General features: G+C 33.6%; 2 protein-coding genes across 3 annotated transcripts in view; one reads left to right on the top strand and one right to left on the bottom strand.

Moving 5' to 3' along the window:
* Positions 1-5664, bottom strand: part of LOC145243841 (uncharacterized) — a 31807-nt gene extending 26143 nt beyond the window's left edge. The window contains exon 1 of the mRNA XM_080106868.1: positions 4682-5664. The gene's annotated coding sequence lies outside the window, so the exon portion shown is untranslated. The remainder of the gene's footprint in view (positions 1-4681) is intronic.
* A 5204-nt stretch (positions 5665-10868) lies between these two features.
* On the top strand, positions 10869-24478 carry LOC145243840 (uncharacterized). 2 transcript variants are annotated; one of them, XM_080106867.1, is made up of 2 exons: positions 10869-10908; positions 23084-24478. In XM_080106867.1, exon 2 carries the CDS (start codon positions 23116-23118, stop codon positions 24220-24222), a length of 1107 nt encoding a protein of 368 aa, XP_079962993.1. In that variant the 5' UTR covers positions 10869-10908; positions 23084-23115; the 3' UTR covers positions 24223-24478. The 2 variants fall into 2 exon arrangements, with proteins under 2 accessions (XP_079962993.1, XP_079962992.1); XM_080106866.1 differs by having other exon boundaries at positions 10893-11147.
* The last annotated feature ends 1068 nt before the right edge of the window (positions 24479-25546 follow it).

The following is a 25546-nucleotide window of genomic DNA, read 5'->3' as shown; positions in this document are numbered from 1 at the left end:
CTCAAAAATTTGTATAGAATTTTAAACAAAACCCTTTATTTAATCTGCAGGAGTAGCTTGCTATCATTCCATCAACTATTATAGGGTAGAAGGATTAAGTAATTTGTAATTCTTTGTATTGACTGAACTGAGGATTGAACCTTCAACCTCCAGAAGACTTTTACTTAATATTTTGTCTGTATCCATGTGAACACTTCTACCTATTCATATTTCAGATTTGTATTATTACTGCTTATTACTAATATGTATATATATATATATATGTATATATATATAAGATCTGCTGTTTATTTTTTTTATTAATGATATAAGTAGTTTTGAAACATTACTTATTTGTATTTAGTTTTCACTTTCTAGGCTATGAAATGGTTGCTAAAGATGATTGTGTCATCTGTATCTTGAGAAGCTGAATCGGATACTCCATGGATGTCTTCCTTCACCACAACCACCACGTCTCACTAATAATGAATTAAATTGCCCCTATTTGCCTTCTTATGGCAAACAGGCACAAAGTAGTGTTTTAAGGTTAATTTCTATTTCAGTCCCTAAATTATTTCAAGCCAAATGAGTTTCAGGATTAAAGTTTTTTTTTTTTTTTTTTTTTTTTTTATTCAATTTTCACCCCAAACAAGGCACAGTGCCACTTTGAAGCAGGGTGCTACTATTAGGGAATTAATTAGCGGGGTCATTATGAAGGGGGAAGAGTAGAAAGATGTTTGTTAACATTACACTTGATCTTCTGCATATCATTGCAGTTGGGAAAGCAGAATCTCGGAAGGGAGTTCCAAAGACCCGCAGTTCTGGGGAAGAAACTATTGGAGTAAAAGGCTTTCTTGCACCTAGAGATCTCTACTGTAAAGGGATGAGACTTAGTAGCTTGTCGGGTTTGTCGGGGGTAGTTACGTCGGGGAGGTACAAGTGTTTGCAGTTCGTCAGAGCATTCACCATTAAAGTATTTGTAGAACAGGCAGAGGGATGCAACATCTCGTCGATGGGACAGAGGTTGAAGCCTAGATGACAGTTCAGGACCTATCAGGTTGGCGACTCTTTTTTGAACCCTGTCCAGGAGCGAGAGACAAGCAGCAGATGCACCAGCCCAGATGTGACAACAGTACTCCATACAAGTTTTACTAAATCCGTGTTTTATTAAAAAGTTTTAAAATAAAGTACAGTTGCATAATAGACATCCAAGAAACTACATCATTGTTGATGACGAGTTTCATCGAACACTTCTGAAACTGGCGAATGATTACAAGTTTTGCCAAATCATCTGATTGAACAAAGTGATTGTTTTTTTTCTATTTTTTTGGTATTTGTGTAGTTTACGGACCATACTGAAATAATCACATTTTTATTTAGAAAGCCATTCTTAACATGAGGAGGAAGTGGATTTGTTATCTATCTGATAAGATATGTCACATGCATTTTATTCGGCTTTCTCTGTTGATAGTAGGAACCAGTTGCGTCATACCTACGTCACGCATGCCAATCTTTGCGTGTCTATAATGCAACACTAACAAAATAAGGAAAAATATTAAGTTATAGTGTGTTTCATTGTACAGGCTAGCTAAGAAGAATGATAATTCTAGTTGGTAATTTTCTAGTCAAGTCACGTTTAGTATTATTGTTTGCTTTACTGCAGTTAAACATATCCAGATGATATAATGTTCAACTGAACTGTATATTTTTATGGTACTTCTGCAGTTTAAAACCCATTTTTCCATGAGTCTCACTCAGCAACTCCTGGTGGACAACGGAAACTGATGGATTATACCGAGCAAATGAAGTCAATAAAAAATTAACAAAAGAGGAAAAAAATAAAAACAATCTACCGCAATAATTTCATAAATTTTACTTTTTTTGATTTATTTCTTATGTGCTCTGTGTCTTTTTCTGTGTCTTTTTCTGTGTCTTTTTCTGGTAATAAAAGTTTTGTTTCTTTGAATTAGTGGACAAAAATATTTTGTTGTTTTGTTTGTGTATGGAAAGTTATTTTGGTATATTTTTACAACCTGCCCCAGCGTAGTATAAACTCACCCAAGCTCCCCATGTTCAGAACAGCTTTCAGAATAAACACCTTCAACTTACTCATGTTAAGAATGGCTTTCAGAATAAACATCTCACATCATCCCACATGAACGGCTTTCGAGGTTGGGGATGTTTATTCCAAAAGCCGTTCTTAACATGGTTTGGGGTGTTTACACTACGCTGGGGCAGGGCATAAACCCTACCTCTCAGTTGCCAGCAGCTGGTTTTCCTGACAAAACACGAGGACCGTTTCCAGTGAATTACAAATAAATTCCAGCCTGAAATTATTCCTTTTCCTTCTTTGTCACAAGACTTGTTACTTAAAGAAGCACAATGACACTCTGCCCTTTCTTTTCTTTTCCTTTTAAACTCTTTTTTTCTTCCGATTTTTACCAGCTGCTTGCTCACGTCTCTTTTTGCTCATTCGGTATAATCCAGTGGTTTCCGGCATTCGTTGGGCATTGTCAAGCGAGACTCACGGAAAAACAGGCTTTAAACTGCAGAAGTATCATTTTTATTTACCAGTATTTTTGTGTTATTTTCGATTTTTTGAGCAATCATTAAGACTTTGCGTGATTGGCTAATGTCACCTAGATTTTTTGTCTCATTTGTTCCAACTGGAGTCCCTCAAGGGTCCATCCTGGGCCGAACTTTCTTCCTGATCTACATCAATAATTTTCCAAATCTTAGATCATTCGTACACTCATTAACCCTTATCCTCGAGTGGCCTCTAGGCGTTGATAAGTGGTGAGTTCTATGTAAAAAAAAAAACAAAAAAAAACTTGACACAATTGACACTAATTGTGCATTAAACCACCAAAAGATTTTTGTTCAGAATTAAACTTAATTAAAAAAATAAAAATACAGAAAACTCTTTGTGATGTACATATCTGTCATAGAATTAAGGTGTCATATTCCAAAAAGCATGTAAATTGATCAAGTAGATTTATTTTTTAACTAAGGAAATCAAATTTTATGAGTAAGCATGAAGGGACTGTCTCGCATTTTCATCTTGAAAAAACAAAGGCAGATAACTCCACAATAATTCAAACTTGTGAGAGCAGTCTTGCAATGCTAATAATATCATATTAATAATTTAAAATTGTTTCAAAGTGATTTTCCTTATATAAAACACTACTGGATCAATTTATATGATTTTTTGGAATATGACATTACCGTTCCGTGTTGACTACATACAAAATACAGATTTTTCTGTATTAATTTTTTTTTTTTTTTTTTTTTTTTTTACGTGGAACTTTCAAAACTGTATAAAATAAGCTAAAACAAAAACAACAAAAATTATCCAGGAAGCTAGAAAAGTAACTCATCTTGCGTTTGGTAACATTTATTTTTATGTATATTCGGAATATACATGGTTTTTTGGGGGGTTTTCATCCCTTTTTTTTTGTTAACTACAATTAAACATATTCGAAAAAAATTATGAGTCAATGTTATATTTGGCACACATTTAAGATGCTTGCAAAGATATGCGCACGCTTGCGCGTATAACAATGGCCACCAGCCACCACCTATAACAAAGAATTATATTGCTTAATATCCGGAAAACTACTTATTTGCGGAAAATTCGTTTTCATCATTCCCGAGAACTTTTAAAAGTCGTCATTTAAAAAAAAAAATTAACTTCATTATCTTGAACAAATATGGCCGCCGCGTTACATAAAACATCGGCCCAGCTCAGTATAAACTCCCAATAAGAACGGCTTTCGGAATAAACACCTTCAACCTCCCCATGTTAAGAACGACTTTTGGAATAAACACCCTCAATCTCTCCATGTTAAGAATGGCTTTCAAGGTTGGGGATGTTTTCCGAAAGCCGTTCTTAACATGAGAAGGTTAACTACGTTGGGTTAGGTCTCACAAAAATAAAAATACCAAAGTATCTTTTCAGTATCGTGAAAACAAGTTACAGATCCCAATTTTAAATGCGATATTCGTTTTCAGCACATCCGAAACCCTCTAGGAGACAAGTTTTTTTTGTTTTTTTTTAGTAGGTTTTGTGCGGTATACCAGGCCACAATTACCTTACTTGCTTTTCGAACCGAATAAACATTTTACATAAATTAAAAACACTAAAAACTTATCCAGTTAGGTAGAAAAATAACTTATCTTGCCTTTGGTAATATTTATTTGTTATATATTTGTTTTTTGTTTTGTTGTTTTTTTAACATTTCGTGCCTCTGTGGATTGTAAAACAAACCTGAAAGCACTTTCTTGGGTTACATACTACACCTTTGAAACCCCAAATAGCCCTCTCGCACTGTCTCCTGTGATATTTTCTGTGAAAGTATTTCAATTCATCAATTTCAGCAACCACTGGGTCTTCATCAGCATCTATGCCACCAATTTGAAAATGCAGTTATCGTGACTTTTCTAGGGCTTCCATCGTGAAGCACAAATATCAGTTGATGAAGAATGTAAACAAAGATGATCGGAACTTGATTTTAACCGTTTTTTAAATACAAAAACAATTGGTTTAAAACTTACAGAAGTCGTGTTCAATGGAATTTATGCCCATTAACCGGTAATGCCTGGGAGTATGATCGGAAAACGAACCGAATTACTTGAGGGTCTGAACGTAACCTTAGAAATTACATTTTCTAACAAATTGGATGAACAAAAAAATCTCTCTCACCTTTGAGCAGTTAACGATTTAAATCGTCCTCAATCATTTAGTTTTTGAAAGAATTCAACCATGTTTCTCCGCTGATTGGTTTACGAAGGAGAAAAAATTAACGAACGGAAGTTAAAAAGAAACGGTGTTAAGTAAAAAAAAAATGTCCCTTCCTTAATATTTTCTCACGGCTTAAATCTGCCTCATCTCTCAGCCACATTTTTTTTTATCAAGTTTTTGTTTGATGTTTGTCATCATTGCCTTATTTTATTCTCGCGGTGAAAGTCCAGGATTCAGCCTAATTTAAAAAAAAAAAAAAAAAATTTAAATACAGAAAAATCTTTATGATGTACGAACCCGTCACGGAACAAAAATTCCGTAAATTAATCAAGTATTTTCTTCTTTTTTTTTTTTTAGCTAATAAAATTCAAATTCTGTGATTTTTAGTGATTTATAGTATTATCGTAGTCGTTAGAAGGTATATTTTGATCTCTTATTTCTGGAAAGGTTGTTAAAGGTAACCAGTGATGAATTTTAAAGATGGCAGACTGAGACACACAACTCGCTTCTCAATATATTTTTTTCTCAGTTAAAATACAAACTTAATCAACTTATGTGATTTTTGGAATATCATATCTTCGTTCCGCGACGGGTACATGCATAGCAGTATCAGAATTTTTGTAGGAATTTTTGACACCCCTAACACGAAACTGCGAATACAATATAAAAATCTCGTAATTTCTCTGTTAAAAGTGGGTTATTTATTTTCTTTATGGATTATACTTCCAAAATAAACTATTACAGTTGTTTTAAAAGTAATAAAAATATTTTTATTTTTTTTTAAAACAGTAATGAATTTTCCGAACTCAATATTTTTCAATTTTTAAACTCAATATTTTTAAATTTTAAAAATCTATCAAAATTTTTCTATTGATTCTATTTTTACGATATTTTCAGGGTCAATGTGAAATTTTATGTTCTTTCCAATAAACCGAATATAATATTTTAGACAAACGTTTTTTTTAAATTCACGCCCACCCATTTTCACGCCCCCTCATTTTCACGCCCCCCCCCCCATTTTCAACTTTCTCTTAAAAAGTAAATAATTAATTTATGTTTAATAGTTTTATATATCACAAATTGAAGAGAAAAGGTCAATAAATAATATATTCAAATTTAAAACAAAAAAAAAAATCAGTTTTTTAGAAATTTACCTGTAAAGTCCGAAGTTTAAAACCTTATTTTATAAGAACACATTTTTTCTTTTTGTCTTTTTTTTTTTTTTTAATGAAACCTTGGTCCTTGCTCCTTTAATTGAAAAAAAAATTAGGGCTTGAATTACATTTTTCGAGGAGTTATAAGCTTAGAAAGATAGGGGGTCGAATAATTTACGCCTCTCATTTTGAAATGTCTATTAAAAAGTAAATAATTAATTTATGTTTAATAGTTTTATATATCACAAATTGAAGAGAAAAGGTCAATAAATAATATATTCAAATTTAAAACAAAAAAAAAACAGTTTTTTAGAAATTTACCTGTAAAGTCCGAAGTTTAAAACCTTTTTTAAAAAAAAAAAACACATTGTTTTGTTTTTGTTTTTTTTTTAAATAAAACCTTGGTCCTTACTCCTTTAATTGAAAAAAAAAATTAGGGCTTGAATTACATTTTTCGAGGAGTTATAAGCTTGGAAAGATGGGGTGGAATTATTCACTATTTTCACGAAATTTCTGACACTGTATCATAAAAAAAAATTTTTCTGTACTTTTGTTTTTTTTAATTAGATTGAACCTTGGACTTGCACCATTTTCCCAGTCGACCAGTATTTTGCCGACAAGTCTCTAAACAGTAATGTAGGTCTCCTTTAAGTGATCAAACCATCTACTGTGTACCATGATGCCTTTTCGTTTTAATGATAGCTTCATGTAAAGACTTAAGAAAGTGAGAGCAGTTTTAAATAACATGGTTTAGGGTCTTATATACCCAAAAAAAAAAGATCGTAGAGCCTTCATTATTTTGAGTGATTAGCATGAGCTAAGTGGTACAATTCTGTGTGGCCTTGCTGACAAACTTTTCTCAAATTTATACAAGGATGGTTGATTATTTTATTTTTAGCCAATAGTCTTAAGTCGAGTTTCTAAAAGTTGAAAGTCTTAAACAAAAAACCCTTACCCTGCCATTAACCCTAAGTAAGAGTGGCAATAGACACTATAAAAGATATACAGCATGACAGGGCCATTAAAATTAAATTTATGGTTTACGAACATTAAAGTTTGATATTTCTGAAGTTTTGAGAAGAGATGTGCACCACTTATGTCTTTCCTCTTATCCTCTCCCAACTGGTTGTATTTCCTCTGCCTGTCAATTACGTGAAATCCCCCCAGTACCTCCTGTCCTCACTTCTTTGAGACAAAGGTAGGCATTGGATTCACAGACAGGTCTGTATTCAACATCCATGTGAAGGAAGCTTGGGACTACTTGACTTGAGTTGTCATCGAGATGCCAAAAAGCTGGCTTTCCTAAGTCCAGCCTTGGCAGAAGAGTCTGCATGGAACTCCACGATTGATGATGCCTTTCCTAACATCGTCTGCGACCACTCGGTCAAGGCTTGTCGTAAGGCATGGGGTGATATGCAGTTCATCAGGGAGTGTAGAGCTGTGCTCAGGAAGCTTCCAAGGTCCAGCGACCCTTCATGGCTTTCGAGAAAGGAACTGTATAGTAAATTAGTGAGAAGGTGGTGGGTCACTGCTAACCCTCTTGTTGAGCATTTGGGGTTGTCAAAAGAGGAGAACTGCTCCCAGTAGAGCTGGGTGCCAGGTTCAAGTCATCTCAACAACTCTGAGTTTTCCTTGACCTACGATTGGCCCAAAACTCATAACCCTTCAAGGCAATACAATACATTACTGGATTAGTGAGGTCACCCGGGTGTCCACATTGCAGGACCCTAGCAGAGGAAATACCAGAACATGCATTCTTCAAATGCAATAAATTCCAATGTTACTGGGGATATATCAACAAGGTGATGGCTCATATCGATCCTAAGCATCCTCACCTGCTTAACGCATCCTATGCCATCCACAGCACCGAGCCTTTTACTGATCAGGATCTGATCACATTCTTCAAGCGATGTGATAGGAAAAAATTATATCCTGCACCTGTGACAGAAGATGGATCAGAATTGCGAGCTTATGTGCACGAAAAGATGCCAAGTTGGAGCATGGCGCACATAGTTCTAGGTCTTGTCGGACCCCAGAACCTTTGTGGTAAGCCTCTTGTCTTGTTTAAGTTCTTAGTTAGTTGAGTGAATACCCCCTCCCCTTCCTACCCCAATAGGAAACTGCCAAGATGCCCACACCGCAGCTTTTCTTTTCATTCCTGGCCACCCAACTAATTGATCTCATCTTGGAATGACATCCACCCCACAAACTTCCCACCTCATTGCTTGTTTTCAACCCCCATCAAGTCGGGAAACAGTAGGCGGTCTACTATCTAGAAAGGGTTGGGAGGGCCTTACTAACACTTTTTGTTTGTTTTTTGGACCTTTTCCCCACCCATGCCTGTAACATGATCGACTTGAGGGAGCGATTTGCTCCCCATTGGGGAGGTTGACACTCCCCTAAGACCTGAGAAAAACCGGTTAAATATGCTAAGATTGTCTAATTGAATCCCGGACAATGGCAGATATCAAAAATACTTGAATTAAAATATATAGATATATATATTTCTTTTATTGTTAAAAACAGATATATATTTTATTGTTGAACGAGATTTGTACTGGCTAACCTGGAAAAACACTCATTCAGACTGGCTTTCTGAATGATAGGATTTGACCTCCCAGGTCGTGGGAGGATGATTTCATTTTGGTCTCAGATTGCAAAACTCTAGACTATTGGGGAAGTGCACACATGCAAATGTATATGGGAATTCTCCGGGAAACGTATCGCTGATTGGTTGGGTGGATCGTCTGACCCACCCCGTCCCTGAATATAAAAACAAGCGCCCAGTTTTTTTTAGACAGATTGAAAATTGGCGTCAAAATCTCGAGAGAAGAACAGCCCCTGATGCCCTCCCCTCTCTGCCTCTCCGCCACCCTGACTAGTAATCCAGTGACCAAAGAAAGAGATTTGTGAACTTAAAATGTGTTAATAACTGAACGTTGTATAAATGTAAAAAAGATCTGTAATTTTTGTGAAATTAATTTTTAATAGATAGAAAACCCTGATTGCCTGTCTTTCTTTTGCCACATGCAAGCTTCATGTTTTGCTTTCAACAGAATTCTACACAGAGGCGTTGAGAATTAATGTGGACATCTCCCGGATGACTAGACATCATGAGCCACAGTTTCCGAAGGAAGTCAGAGGTCAGTTGCTTGACCTGAGCACGGGAGTCTGGCCACATGCCAATGAAATTTTGTTTTTTAGTAAAATGATTTTTACAAAATTTTATTTTTACACATAGATTATATATATATATATATATATATATATATATATATATATATATATATATATATATATATATATATATATATAATAAAAAGTACAATTAAATTTACCAAAATGATCCAAGATGGTAAAACTAAAGCATATTATAAATATTAAAGAATTAATATTTATAAATTAATCTCAACCAGATGTAAAAGCTTGATAAAACCAAATAGGTGATAGAGCTTATAATAAGAGCAAATAGTTAATAAAACATGTTAAATAAACACTTTGAAAAAGAGTTAAAAACATATTTAATTTGAAAACATAAAATAAGTGGATAGTCCTTAATCCACGGAGTTTCAAAGAAATACTTTCCTTCTCATCAGAGGGTAGGAATTAGCAAAATGCGCGATCGGATTTTGCTTGCAAAAGTATTTGATGAAACTGCAAGTAAGTCAAAGATCTTACTTGATAATAAAAAGTGAAGCAGAGGGAAAAGGGTGAAGAAAAAGGTGATTTCACGTGAATGGATAGTCTGGTGAAAGGTAAAGTATCCAATGACGGTAAAAATCCAAACATGTAAATCTAAGAAAGTTAGTTAAATTTCCATTCGCACAAGTAAAATCCAAGGGAATTGCGTAATTGGAAGAAGATCCAAAATAATCCAAAAGGTCGAAATTATTGGAATAAATCACAAATGTTTCCTTTTCAACTTAAACATGTTTTTAACTCTTTTCAAAGTGTTTTCAACATGTTTTATTAACTATTTGCTCTTATATATATATATATATATATATATATATATATATATATATATATATATATATATAATTTAAAAAAAAAAAGATTTGATTTGGGAATCTTAAGTAGGATGACCCCCGGTATGTTTGTGGTATTATGGTAAATGAGACCAACGAAAGGTACAGTGACAAGGATGATCATAGCCCCCCCCCCCGTTCCCCAATTTTTTTATTGCCCTTGCACCTAATTTTGTTTTGTTAAATTTCTTTGACAAAATAAAATATATAAATCAAATACAAGATAAGTTACTCTTCTATCTATTTACCTAAGTTTGTCTTAACTTATTTTAAAGCGTTTATTTAGTTTTGTCAAAGTGATATTTATTGGGTCGGTTTCTATCAGTATTATAATTATTAAATAACCCGCATGTTATTTCTTCTGCTTTTCACATCAACAATTCCTTGGTTAAGTTTGACACTGTTGTCCAAACTTCCAACTTCCAAACTTCTGTATAGGTAACGCATCTTCTCTCAACTGCAAAAGCACTTCTGCTGATCGAACTTATTTCTTCAAAATCAAACTTCAAAATGAACATGCTCTCTGAAAATCAACTGTCTTTTATCTCCAACCGGGTTATTTAATTATAAGCTATTTCGGCCCTTGGTGGGCGGTGACTCAAAAACCATGAGGAAAAAATGCACAGATTCAACTTTCGCTTGATACCTGACGAATCTACCAACGGGACCGTCCATCGTCGAATGGGTTGAGAAGGCTGAGAAAATTTGTGAACTGTTCAAAATGAACATGACATGCTCTCTGAAAAAATTTTTCTAGTTAGGTGAAGAGCATTTTATCTTGCCTTTGGTAACATATATTTGTTATACATTTGTTTTTTGTTTGTTTGTTTTTTTGTTTTTTGTTTTTTTGTTGTTTTTACCATATTTTAGTTTTTGTATGTACTGCAAAATATTCAAATCCGGAGTTTCAGCAAGACCGTCTTAAAAGACAAGAAGGCCACGGTTTCAGACGTTAAGATCCGGTAATAAAAAAAGAGGGGGCAACTTATTGAGTTACACCGCCAGCGTGAGTTTCGGAGAACTTTTTGTGTTTCAGTTTTACTTTGTAGTCAATATTTCCTAACTTTAAGTTTTAGTTTTAGTTTTCTACTAAAATAATCCTCCTAAAGAGGAATCGGAGTATTGTCTGTTTATTTAAACAATGTTTTCGCTTTAATTTTTTTAATTGCATTTAAATGTTTATGATGTTGAGGTCATTGATGGTCATGAATCGCGCATTTGTTGTCGGCGGCGTTAAACTATTTGGTAAGTTAAACGAATTACAACAGCCTTAACCCTAACCTTAACCCCATATAAATGGGTACTTCAGCTCTTGTAAGGATGTCGATTAAATAAATAAAAATAAAAGGAAAAAAAAAGACACAATTTATTTCGAATTCGACTTATAAAAAATACAGACAATGCAAACACATTGTGCACGTACCGTAATGGAACAAAGATGTCGTATTCCAAAAATCACGTAGTGTTTGTACAATAAAAGACGACAGATCAAACAAAATATGAGGAAAATACTAAGTATTAGTTTACTTTAAGGCTCGTCTCACGTTCGTATTGAAATTTTTTTTTTTTTTTTTTTTGTAGATTTCGGTGTGCTTTAAAAGCATATAATAACCGTTTCCGTCGCAAATTTACCGGGTAATCGTGAAGAAAGAGAGAGCCTGTTTCCTCCGTTTGACTATAGGTGGCGTTACTGTCTGTCCACCCAGTTACGGAAGCACAAAATGTATATAATGGCACCTTTGAAATAAAAATAAATGTTTTTGTTATATTTTCATTTTAAACGTTTTTTTTTTTTTTTTTTGCAAACATATTTACGTTTTCTTTTTTTTTTTTTTTTTTTTTTTTTTGCAAACATATTTAAGTTTTATTTTTCCAAACATTTACGTTTTGTTGCTGGTTTATTTTCAAACATTTACGTTTTTGTTTGTTTTTATGTTTTTTTATTTTTGCAAGCATAAACTATGTGTTTTTGCTTTATTTTTCTTTTAAACATGTACAACCGTTTTTCCGTGAGTATTTTTTACGCTCTTATAATAAAAAAAAAATCAACGTTTTTTCTTTTATCTTTTTTTTATGGACCCCCCCCCTTTTTTCTTAAATTTTCTGCACTTATTTTACCTTTTCCGCGAGTATTTATATATATATTTGAAAAAGGATATTGTAAAACCTTATTGAAACTACTATTAAAAAATAGCGCGGTACAATAAGTGCATAAGCAAACTTTTCAAAAAGAAAAATATTTCAAAAATATTTAGTTTGTGCTTGCAAAAAAAAAAACAAAAAAAAAACGTAAAAACAAACAAAAACGTAAATGTTTAAAAATAAACAAATAAACTTAAATATGTTTACAAAAAAAAAAAAAACGTAAATATGTTTGAAAAAAAATAAAACTTAAATACGTTTGCAAAAAAACAAAACAAAACAAAAAAAAACATGTTTAAAATTAAAATATAACAAAAACATTTATTTTTATTTCAAAGGTGCCATTATATACATTTTGTGCTTCCGTAACTGGGTGGACAGACAGTAACGCCACCTATAGTCAAACGGAGGAAACAGGCTCTCTCTTTCTTCACGATTACCATTTACCGTTTGTATGGTATTAACCCCTGAACCTTGGGACTATTTTCCGATATTCACAGCCTTCGTTTACGCTATGCCCGAGCGCATAAAAGAGGGATATTGAATGTGCGTTCGTGTACCAAACTGCCTTCTCACATAGTGTAGTAATCTTTGGCGAAAATTTAAAATTAAACGAAAAACAAGTAGTTTACCAGATATTAAGCGCTGTAATTCTATATGTTATCAGTGGTGGCCATTTTTGTACGCGCAAGCGCGCGTATATTTTTGACGCGCACATCAAAAATATACGCGCGTTTGCGCGTACAGATGACTACCAAAACCACTGATAACATATAGAATTACATGGCTTATTATCTGGAAAACTACTTGTTTGCGACAAAAATATGCACGTTGTTGGGTGAATAGAAATGGTCACCACCACCACCACCACTGATAAGATAAGGAATTGCTTAATATTTGAAAAAGTAATTTCTTTATATCATGAAACTATTTCTCTGTGACGGAAACGGTTAGCAGATTTGTTTTTAGCTTATCGAAATCTACAAAAAAAAAAATTCTATACGAACGTGAGATGGGCTTTATAAAGTAAAATTTTACCAAATACTGGGACATATTTAGGGGTACACAGCCTATAAGAATGCCATTTGATTGGCTATTGAAATTGACGTAATTATTGTAACAGAATTTAAAAAATATATATATATTATTGTTGTTAAAGAATTTGACGGACCTATACGAGAGTGCCCTCATAAAAATGCGTGTTTTTCACTTAAAAAAAAAAAAAAAATTTCGACAATTATCATAGATTACAAACTTTTCTTTAAAATGACGACCCATGAAGGTTTTCGACTATGTAGAATAAGAAAATCTGATTTAAATTTTGCAGAAAAAAGTAGTTTTCGGGATATAAAGACCTGTATTATGCACTGTAACTCACTGGCCACCAGGTTTGTACATGCGCACGAAACAAACAAATTCTCTGCAACTCACGCTGCCACCTAGCCGAAATAAATCCACTTTTCTATGACTGACACTAACCCCCCCCCCCCGCCTCCCAATTTTTTTAATAGTATTTGCAGGTGAATATGCTGACAACAAATATCACAGTTAAATTTCGGGCAAATATTTTTTCATCCCACCCACCCCAAAAATGGGGTGATTATTCAGATAGCCGTTCTTAACATGGGGAGATTGGGGGTGTTTATTCTAAAAGCCGTTCTTAATATGAAATTACTCAAGGAAGTGAAAAAAAGGCGTAATTGTTTTGTTTTACACTAATTTCTCGGTTATAAAAAGAAGTGGATTTGTTTCCACTAGGTGGCAGTGTCGGTTGCAGAAAAGTACATTTGTTTATTGCACATGCGTACAAACATGGCCGCCAGTGAATTACAGGGCATAATAGCGGTCTTTAAATTTAGAAAACTACTTGCAAAAATTTAAATGAGATTTTCTTATTCAGCATAGTCGAAAACTGACAAAAGTCGTCATTTTAAAGAAAATTGTGGAGGTGGGACCCCAAAAAAATGCCAAAAAGATAATTATGTTCAATCTGCATTTGTTGGGATTTTTGTGACCGAGAAGGAAATCGAGTCGGGTATTTCCTCATGTATTATTATGTATCCGAGAAGAATATCATTTGTAATTATGTTTGTTTCTGTATTTAATGAAAATCATTTAATAAACAATTTAATTTAATAAAAGTTTTGTTTTCTAATAGTGTTTCAATTTAATTTTATTACGTCAATTTCAATATTGCTTCATTTTACAATAATTACGTCATTTTCAATAGTCAATCAAATGACATTCTTACGAACGGTGTAGCCGCAAATATGTCCCTGTACTTTCCTCATATTTTGGTTTATCTAAACTGCAAGACGGCCAAATATTATGAGAGGATTGAAAATTATTAATGAAATAGACATAGTTTTATTATTTATAGGAGTGCTTTATGACACGTATGTGTTAGCTTTCGATTTGATGACAACCGTTTTGTAATCTCCAAGGAAGTACTCCCATGGTAATGTGTTTCACAGACGTGAAGTTCTTGGAAAGAAACTTTGTTCATGGAAATTCTATGATGATCACTTCTATCTTCTACAATCCCTTTGTCACGTAAGAGATGTTGTTAGTCTTTCTCTACTCTATCATTATTTCTATTGAAAGTACTCGACTTTGGCTCCTTCTTGTAAGACATTCATAGCAAGAACTCGTCTAGCTACCACAACTACAAAAAACAATTTCCTGTCTTTCTCAGTATGCCTAATATTGAACAAAATTTCTATGAATAGTTTCTTTCCAAGAACATCCCATCTGTGGAACTATTTAAAAAGCTATAACAACAACGGAAGACGACTTGCTAATTTGTGTTTTGTTTTGGAAAGGATTAAAATAAAATTTTGTCTTTAGCAACAAACAAAACGTTTTTGCCAACTATGACAATGGAAGACGTCTCTTGCACTTTTGTCTTAAAAAGGAAACAAAGAGAAAATACATCTTGTTTTTAACCAAAAAGGGATTGTTAACTTCACCGCTTAAAAATAGATATCTGTAAAAGTGAGAATGTATGTGTGTGTGTGTGTGTGGACACTTCTCAACATAGATACTCAAAGAATTTTTTATGTACAAACTTGAAATTTTGTAGATAGAGTATTCAAACAGGTGGAAAACATTTTAATCGGTTTTCATCCAGAAAAAAAGTGTTACTAAGGGGTCAAAATTGAAAAATTGGTACTTAGGGTCGTCGGATTTTTATCTGTTTGTCAACTGTTTCTACGCGTGTGCAGTCATGAAACATGACAACTTCCTTATGTTAAGAATAATTAAGTTTTAAAACACTTTTTAAAGATCATGGCAAGCTGGTCTAATGGTTATCGTACTTGACTTGCTGTCTTTAGGTTTCGGTTTCGATCTCAGCTCGAGTATTTTTTTACTTACAAGAAGTGAGCTGTTTAGAAAAATCAATACCCGCATGCATGTCTTAGTTGCTTTCCATTTTTTTTTAGTACATTTTTTAAAGGAATTTAACATTATGTTAAATACCTACGGTATTTCTGTTTATAATAAATAAGAATTCTGCATTAATTAAAATATAATTATGTGTATTTTATAACCGAGCAGCCTGCTAGTACATACATATATATATATATATATATATATATATATATATATATATAATGACAAGGAAGACATGTCATTAACTTGTGCTCTTATTTTAAAAAGAATAAGAAAGAAAATACATTTTTGTCTGTTTTGTTCAAAAGACGAATTAGAAAATCAGAAAAAGGCGAATATAAATATGTATCTGCTACTTCCATTTTATTGTTGAGGAATAATCACGTTTACAATGAATGCTATTACGATCTCAGTATGATAAAAGATAAAATCAAGTATTTTCTGGTTGCTTCGAAATGCTTAGAAGAGCAACATGTCCAGTCAAACCCAAACCAACAAAAACCTACAGTTAAGTGTACTGGATTTTCAGTTGTGCATGGATGTATTTGTATCCCTTACTGAAGATGATTGTTGAACAGTTTATTCCGCAAAAGGAAACTGACGAACTGTCCTAAACCACACCAGTTCTCCATATTAACTCTAGATCTGTAAGGGTTAATCTATCTCCCACACCAAAACTATGTTAAGTGTCTTCATTAACTCATTAGCCTGTCTCCTAAATGCAATAGTACCAAAACAAAAAAGGGGAAGTCTGACAAAAGACACAGATAACTTAAGACCACGTCTGCTCATCTTCAGTCAACACTCTGTGAATCACAAACCTGACGTCGTCATTTCATTGACTCATCTGTCTACTGAATGAATATTTGCCCATGTTCTATTCTACCACCCCCTAGCAGCACTAAACACTCTCCCATTGTTTCCCCTGCATAAGCTAAATATAACTCACATTCTGACCCTCACACCTAACAACTGTATTCCAAAGTTCATAATTATTTATAAATTAATTTAGTTTAGGAGTGAATCCTATACATATAGGGTGCTTTCAATAAGTTTCCAGACTTTTTTTCATAAGGTCACTTTTATTGATAGTATACACATGGAACTCTCGTCCACTTCAAAGTAATATCTGGCTGTAATGTACTTGTTGTACGATTCCAACAACTTCTGGAAGGCCCCGTAATACCCCTCTTGTGTGAGCGTGTCAATAACCTTTGTCACAGCCTCTTTCATCTCCTCAATTGTCTGATAACAATAGCCTCTAAAGTTTTCCTTGAGCTTAGGAAATAATCAAAAGTCACACGGAGCAAGGTCTGGACTATAGGGAGGGTGAGGAATTGTTTTGATGCCCATGACGACATCTCTCTTTCTGATCTACTCTGAGCACTCTTGGAACAAATTTTGCACAAATCTTTTGTATCTTCAGTTCCTTATAGTGAATAATTGTGTGTACAGTTCCCACACTGACATCAAACTATGCACTTATTGTCTCTAGACACATGACGGTCCTTATCCATGAAATTCTTTATTTGGCCAATCAGCTCTGGTGTTCTAATTCCTTACTCCTCCTACACCTCTTATCATCCCTCACAGATTCCCTGGCTTCCTTGAATCCCTTATGCCACTTAAAAACTGATGCTCAATTCATGCAAATGATTGAAAAAGCAGTTTGACGCATTTCATACTATATTCCAAAATTTATAATGATCTGTTAATTAGTTTAGGAGTGAATCCTGTGCATACAAATGCAGCAGTCACAAATAAAATAAGATTTATTTTCTTCAAGGGTGTGAATTCCATATAGAAACGTTGATTTAATTTGAATAAAATAAAATATGCATCAAGTGCACTTGAAAGCCAAATCACAACGTAATATTAGAAAAATAAACAAATATTTTACTTGTTTGAAATTTATAACATAAATATATTTCGGAGCGAAACTCCATCCTCAGTATGTTGTTTTCTTTCCTTTTTTTTTCTTCTTTCTCTCCATGTTGTAAAGTTGAAGATGGAGTATATCTCTGAAATATATTTATGTTATAAATTTCAAACAAATAACATATTTGTTTATTTTCCTAATATTTCGTTGTGATTTGGCTTTCTAGCGCACTTGATGTGTATTTTATTTTATTCAAATTAAATCAACGTTTCTATATGGAATTCACACCCTTGACGTTATTCTCGCGTTGCCTACACACTGTTCCAACATTTCAAAATACAATCACTGAGATACTACACGCGGATCTTTACATTTCTTTCTCAAACTTTACAACATGGAGAGAAAGAAGAAAAGAAAAAAGGAAGAGAACAACATACTGAAGATGGAGTATATCTCCGAAATATATTTATGTTATAAATTTCAAACAAGTAAAATATTTGTTTATTTTCATAATATTTCGTTGTGATTTGGCTTTCAAGCGCACTTGATGCGTATTTTATTTTATTGATTTATTTTCTCTCGTGAAAAAATGTTCATGCGAAACGATTTGGCCACACACTGACCAATTGGCTTGCAGGGTACATGGATTCCATCTGTCAACTAGGGAACCTCTTTAGTTTCTTTGAGAATCATGGTCTGTTAGCAGGGAGAACCTGGCAAGCGTCAAAGGAAAATTTCTCTTTTCTTTCTCTTCTCTCCAGTATCGGCAATCTGCACTGAAGATAACTGGTGATCGCTTGCAACACCCAAAGCACCTTCAGCTATTCCTTTTTCTCATTGTTCAACTTTCTACAGCCAGAATAAACCTTTTTTATTGTTGTTTTAAGAGGTTTTGTTTTTCATCTTGTGCTATGTTTTCAACTACAAATTAATTTATAGGCATGCAAATTGCATTCCTAGAATGGTGATCCCGGCGTGATCTTCAGACACAGGCATTGGCTGACAAAGAAGATGACATATTATTCAAATCTGACTTACCATGATTCTGAACACTTCAACAAACTCAGTAAAGAACCAACACTGAGTTTTTGACTTCATACTAGCTGTAAAAAAATCGAGCTCAGCAAATATCAACAATATCCTTCAGAGCCTATTAACTCTCTCCAGCAACAAATGCGACAACCAAATCTTCATGAACATTCATAAAGCACCATAAAATTCCCGGATGTCACTCATAACAACTGTGGAAGAAGTTGCATCAGTTCAAGATGCTTTAAGCTGTAACATGCGCACTGACAAACTCAACAATTGGACGTTAGTTGACTCATTCAAGGTATAGTGGATTCAGCTTGAATGACATGCTCCAACACTAGTACAGAGTCATTTGTACTTGGCTCTGTAGACTCACTTGCAAACCCTACATCACTAAGTTTGACCATAGTATACCATCAATCTTATAGAACCAATTCTCTACTGATTATTATATTGTACCCAATATATAGTAGTGATTTCAAAAGATAAAAAAAAAATGACTTGAGTGCAATCAGCTAGAATTGAAACCAAAACATATAGCTCTCCAGTATTATTTATTACCATCTGGGCTAATTTCATACGCAAATCAGAAATTAATATAGAGTGTAGAAGATACACATTTAATCGAATTACATCTGCCAAGTTCCAATTTTTTTATTTTCATCTCTTAATTATTTTTACTGGATAAAAATCCAATCAAATTTGTTCCACAGGTTCAAATCTCCTATAAATCAAGTTTCAAATCTGTAAAACAGAAATTAGCAGAGCAATTTAGTAGGGACCGTTCCACAAACACAAAGACAAGGTCACTTTCATATATTCAAGTATATAGATATATGTATACCCAACATTATATAAATAGAGATAAGACGTTGCATGCTGACTTATTTATTAACCAAATGATGGGTTTTACTAAAAATTTATGACTAAAATTATGCCCGGTTAATGTATGACTGATTGCTCCTGCTGTTTGTCACAGAAACTACATATAAAATTGATTGAATCAGCAGGAGCCGAATCAGACATTTACTCGTGCCAAAATTTAGTCGTACATAATGAGTGTTACAAAAATGTATGACTACATTATGTACGACTATTTGCTCCTGCTGATTTGCTATTGAAGCAACTTCGACATAGACAAACTATTTGGTTTGTCAACGTAAAATATCGTAAAAATCTGCTGTGGTATTATTCAAATGAACAATGAAATGAATTTACTCACAAGTTGAGAGGTTATTTTTTGGCAAAAATATTTTTAGTTTCATATAAAAAGTATTTACAAAAACGAAATTATTTTTTCAAATCAATTTAACAAGATTATATATATAGAGGTGCACAATATTGCAATGGTATAAAATTTACAGCGAGAGTTTGATTGGTTCAGAACACACTGTGACCTATTTGGAAAATTTTCTTTCAAGACATTTACAAAGTAGCGTATATACTTGTGTATAAGTCGATCCTTTTTTCATTTTTTATTCTTTTTGTTTTGTTTTTTTCTTTTATACTTTTTATTTCTCTTCTTGGTGAGAAGATTTGGAATGAGTAGAAAAGAAAAAAAAGGGAAAATAAATAAAATGTGAAAAAAGATCAACTTATACATAAGTATATACGGTACTTCCTCAGGAATTATCGACACATTCTCTGCTGCATTGACTGAGCATTTCACCATATTCTGATGATTTATGTAAGTTGCCAACATACCAACGTGACATCCACAACAAAAACGTGTTCTCTGCATAAGTGTTTATATTTCTTTTTATTAACTATGTTAAATAGTTAGAACTGAACGTTTTAAATTCACAACAAAAAATAATTTTCAATCATTTGTAACGTTATACACTGTGTTCTTTTTAGGCAGCGAACTTTAAATTGATAATTCTATTTTCTTTAATTGTAGATTGGGCAACTATCGGTTATTTTCAGCTTAGTTTGTTTGGCAGTTCATCATGAAGAAACTGACACTCGAGCAGCATTTGCAAATTTTTCAAATTTATTATTGGTGCTAATGCAGAGAGTGATCCACGCTATTTTTGAAATCGTATTTCCAAGTTTAATTAAAGTTTTATGATATGTTTTTTTATTCAATTGTAAGGTTAAAATACAGAATAGGTACAAAACACCCTCCTCTCCCCATGTTAAGAATGGCTGTATAAATAATAGCGTTATTATTTCAGCACGGATCACTCTCTGCATGAGTACCTTATTATTTTTTATTAAAAGAAACGTTTGATGAATGAATAATTTCACGAAATGGCCACCTTGCTTATGCAATTTAACCCTATTAGACTTTTTTTCTTTTTGAGATGTGTAAAAGCGCATGTCTACACTGAAAAATGAGACAAAAAACTGGAAGACAACATTTGATAGGTTATTGTCAAAATCCAGCCTAATTAAAAGTGTACAGTTTGTGGAAATGCACTTGTAGATCACGCAGTATTATGCGCAAGTTGTGGAGGTCCATATGCTCGAAATTGTATTTAAATTATAAATGCCAAAAGTTAATCTTTGGAATCAACCACATATTTGTATAATAAAAATATTTTTCTGTGATTTAGTTTTAGTGTTTAAAGTTCGTCGCCATTAAAAATCACCCGTTCGTTTACATATATTGTATTTGTTAAACATGTTTTGTTTTCTATTCAACATTTAATGTTTTTTTGTTGTTTTGTTTTTTATCTATTTTCAACATTTATAACATTTTAATCGTTAGTGTTTGTCTTGGTTTTACATTTTTAAGACGCCAACATATTTACTCTTTCCTGGTTATATGATCAAGGGAGGTGGATAGGTTGAAATCTGTCTTCAAGTATCAAATGAAAATGGTGCAAGGGCGATAACTTGTCTCCCAAAATACGATCGTCATTTTTCATACTTTATGAATTATTTCCCTTTGATTGTTTCCCCTACTAGCGTAGGATTCCAAGTTACAACTAAAACATAAGCATAGACATAAACAACCGGGCATGTTTTACAACAGAACGAAAACGTGGTCAAAAAACAAGTGTATTATAAGCAAATAAATGTTATCAAAGGCAAGATAAGTTTTTTTGTGACTTAATTTATTTTAAATCGTTTATTAAGTTGGAAATGCAAGTAGTGCTCTCTGGAGAGCGCTTAAATTAAAACGAAAGCAAAGATGGCAACATACGGTTGCCACTTTTTAAGTCTCAAAAATCGCTCAAAACTCGAAAATGAATTTAAAAAATACTGGTAGTAATCCACCAAATAAATATTATCATGACATTAATAGCCCGGATTTCTATCATTTTTGTGTTTTATTTTCGACTTTTGAGCGATTCTTGGGACTCCAAATGTGACAGTTTCATGTTGCAATCCTTGTTTTCGTATTAACGTAAGCACTCAGCACTATTTACGTCTCAAACTTAATAAACGCTTCCAAATAAGTTAAAACACGAAAAACCTTTCCACCTGGGTAGAAGAGTAACTTATCTTGCCTTTGGTAACATTTATTTGTTATATATTTGTTTTCTGATCACATTTTCGTTCTGTTGTATATTGTAAAACATGCCCAAGCAATCCATTAAGTTGTACAAAAAAATGTTGTTTTTTTTAAATTTTATTTCATGTTTTATACAAATGTAACAATTTCTCTTTTGGCAACAATTTGTTCCAGAGATAATTGTTTGTATATGTCGTCAAAGTGCGCCAATTAAGATTAACACGTAATCATCTTTAAAAACCCGCTAAAAATATGCGCAATAACACATCGAATATCATCTTCCAAGTGGTCTATTGTCTGGTTTATCAACATAGACATAGGACTTCACATATCCCCGAAGAAAATAATCTAATGGGGTTAAGTTACACACTTTTATTCAAAAAATCAATTCAGGCAACTTGATTATGCAGTAGAGCTGACATCTATTCAATGTAGCCACTTTCAGCCTCAAACATTTTGTGAAAATTATTAATCAAATGTAAATAAAATAAATTTGTACACTTTTCAAACACTGCTGGAGTGTCAGTCTCTTCATGATGAATTGCCAAACCAAGCTGAGCTCTAAATAACAGATAGTTGCCAAATCTGCAATTAAAAAAGAATGGAGCTATTTAAAGTTTGCTGCCTCTAAAAAATACTCTGTATATGTGTATGTGTTAGATTTTCATCAACAAATAAGATTTGTTTCAGTGACCCAATGACCATGAAACATAATAAATCTCGCCTGTCTGTTTAAATGTATGTATGTATGTATGTATGTATGTATGTATGCCTAAAACTTTTGACAGAGGCAACAGATTTTCATGAGATTGGTATTGTTTTGAAGCTCGCCCCTTTGGACGACAAATATCGAAAAATTGGCTAAAAACATTAATTCCTTCACCCTCAACTGGGCACTTTTCTACAAGGATCGCTTTTTTTGCCGATATTTTCAAAAGTCATCCCCTCTTTTCGATTGACTAGCCTTAATTTAAACCTTCATAACTTCCGGTTTGATGATGGACGCAATGGCAAAGATGTCATTTTTTTTCACATTCTTTTCCTCCTTCGTGGTACGGGTTCGAGCCTGCCTGCCTACTACCACTTTTGCTTTTGGTCAACACACACCTCCAAACACTCGGGCAATGCCGGACACCCAGGCTAGTCAGACATAAGGGCTAGGAGAATAAGCAACAATCATCGTCCACCTCTTTTAGATAGTCTATACCACAACAATATTGTTTTGTTTTTTAAATTTCACATCCAATAATTTTCTTTTCTATTTAATTGTAGGTACATCTACTATTGTGCATCACGTGCTAAAGATGTGCAACTTGCAATCATTACTGGCACATTCTTGCACGGTGACCATCTCCTCTCTTCCCCGAAAAGCCTTGGATGGAAAGCTAGAGAAAGAATGTTCATTTCGTCAAGAATATATGACAAACATGCTGGGGTGCTCCAAGAAAGACACAATAAAATTCCTCCATAATAACCAGGAGTTACTCAAAATGACTTGTGAAAAATTTACCAAAATGATCGATCTTTTTGCTGCCAACTCTATAACAGAGCAGGATGTGTTTACCTCCCCCGACATTTTCAAGCGTAAATATGAAACCTTGAAGGCTCGCTTTGAAGATTTAAACCAAAACACTGACTTGAAAAGCATTCGTCTGTCTATGATAAACTTATCTCAGAGACAGTTCTGCAAACGGTACAAGGTGTATGTAGAAGATTCACGCAACCGAGAGGAGTTTAACGACAAACACGGCCTTCTAACAAAGTCGCTCGGTTGCTCTGAAACTTTTGTAGCGTCACTTGTCAAGACATGCTCATGGTTCGACAACTCAAAGCTATCGACGATCCGAAAGAAAATGGATGTGTATTTGTCAATGGATCCGGAATTTGCCACAATTCTCACAGAACGGATATGGCTTCTAACGTTCCCCATCGACGTCATCGAAACAAAGTTGAATGATCTTAAAAGGTTGCGCATTCCAAGGTTTATTTGGACGAGATCCTTGAATCACCTGATGAAGTCCACTGGTGAGGAATACCAGGCGCATCTCCAAAAAATGGTCCATGAGCAGGCTATCTATGCAGATTGTATGTCTAAAGAGGAGTATCTATGTAAGCAGTTGGAGTGCGGCGAGTCCGAGTTGAAATCAATGATTCGCAAATATCCCACTCTTTTGTCTGTTAGCATCTTCAAACTGCAGAATCACTTGCACATGCTGCACAAAGAGTTTGGATTCTCCAATGCAGATATAATAAAGAATGCGCTTGTGTTTAAGTATAGCAAAGAGAATCTCCAATTCCGATTTTATGAGTTGCAGAAGTATAGCTATGATTTGCCCGATCTATACTATCTGACACTAAGTGGTAAAAATTACAAAAAATATGTAGATAAATTAAAGCTGTCTTCTTTATAACCAAATATTTGTTTGTTTTTATATAATATATACTTATTGACTTACCGAACATTAAACATGAATTTATTTTTATATATATCTTTCATGCAGTGATTCCTTTATGATATAACAATCAGTAAAGATTAAGTTTATTAGGTAAAAGCTTCTGTAAACTTGGAGTAAATATAAAAACTCTGCAGATTGAAGAAATTTTAATTTTATATTTTAATATATCTTTTTGAGTATTTTGTTAAACAATAAATTCATGTAAAATATATTTTTTACAGTTTTTTTTTTTTTTTTTTTTACACAGTGATCACCACTTATCAAGGCCCGGAAGCCACTCAGGGATAAGGGTTAAATTTGTATGCTTATATATATATATATATATATATATATATATATATATATATATATATAAAGGGTACGTCCAGTTTTTGAGAACATTTATTACATTTTAAGGATAATAAAAAAACAAACAACACATCTGTAATTAAATAAAACAACATTTGTACATAACCATCCATAGCTTTGAGCCTCTGGAGAGGCATAGGCCATCCACAACTTTGTAGATGCTTTTGTAGCGAGGAGTTCTATTTTCAGGGTGAGGGTTCTGGCCCCATGTCCAACCTTCCCAGAAAGTGTATACAGTGTCTATCCTTCCCAAATGGTCACCTATCTGGTACTGGCCAGGCTCAACGTTGTTTAACTTCCGTGATCTGGTGAGAACCGGTGTGTCAACGTGATTGTGCCATACATTGGTACATAAACGACAATCTTATTTACTAATTCCATTCAATGAAATCCCCCTTCGCTTCAATGACAGCTTTTATTCAAGACCTAAACTTTTAGCAGGTGCCTATTAGATGGTCATTGTTTATGTTGTCCATTACTCTGACTCTGAATGCTTTCAGAGAATCTGTGGTGGTGTGAGGATGTCTATTAACATCACTCTCAACAATGCCTCACACATAATAATCCAACGGATTATGGTTTGGAGGACTGGTTGCCATAAGTTGGTTAAAGTTCTTTTCGGATGAAAAAAAACCTAAGCATTTCTTGTTCAACAGGATGTTTCAGTTTGTTTAAAAGTCTCTTGGATCTCACTGAACGATTTTCTTTGGTGATCTCAGACATAAACTGGTCTCTCTTCATCACATAGGACTTGTATCAAAAATTCTCATAGACAGTCCTTCAATTTGTGGCTTCAGAGATCTTTTGTAACTGACTTCATTTACTTCAGGAGACTCTTGTCAATTAAATAAACTCATGTGTTCTGATGATGTTAGTGCTGCTGGTACATTTTATAAATTTAGCAACAGGAGAAATTTAGCCGTCATTATCT

The sequence above is a fragment of the Euprymna scolopes genome, chromosome 22, assembly GCF_053919585.1.
Source record: "Euprymna scolopes isolate OS-2025 chromosome 22, ASM5391958v1, whole genome shotgun sequence".
NCBI classification, from domain to species: domain Eukaryota; kingdom Metazoa; phylum Mollusca; class Cephalopoda; order Sepiida; family Sepiolidae; genus Euprymna; species Euprymna scolopes.
The sequence above is the reverse complement of the archived record's forward strand: the minus strand, read 5'-3'. Positions and strand labels throughout refer to the sequence as shown.

Coding starts and splice junctions, on each gene's coding strand:
- LOC145243840 (XM_080106866.1), top strand. CDS start 11,078: ATGTTTATGATGTTGAGGTCATTGATGGTCATGAATCGCGCATTTGTT. Junction 11,148..23,083: donor CGGCGGCGTTAAACTATTTG/GTAAGTTAAACG, acceptor ATTTAATTGTAG/GTACATCTACTATTGTGCAT.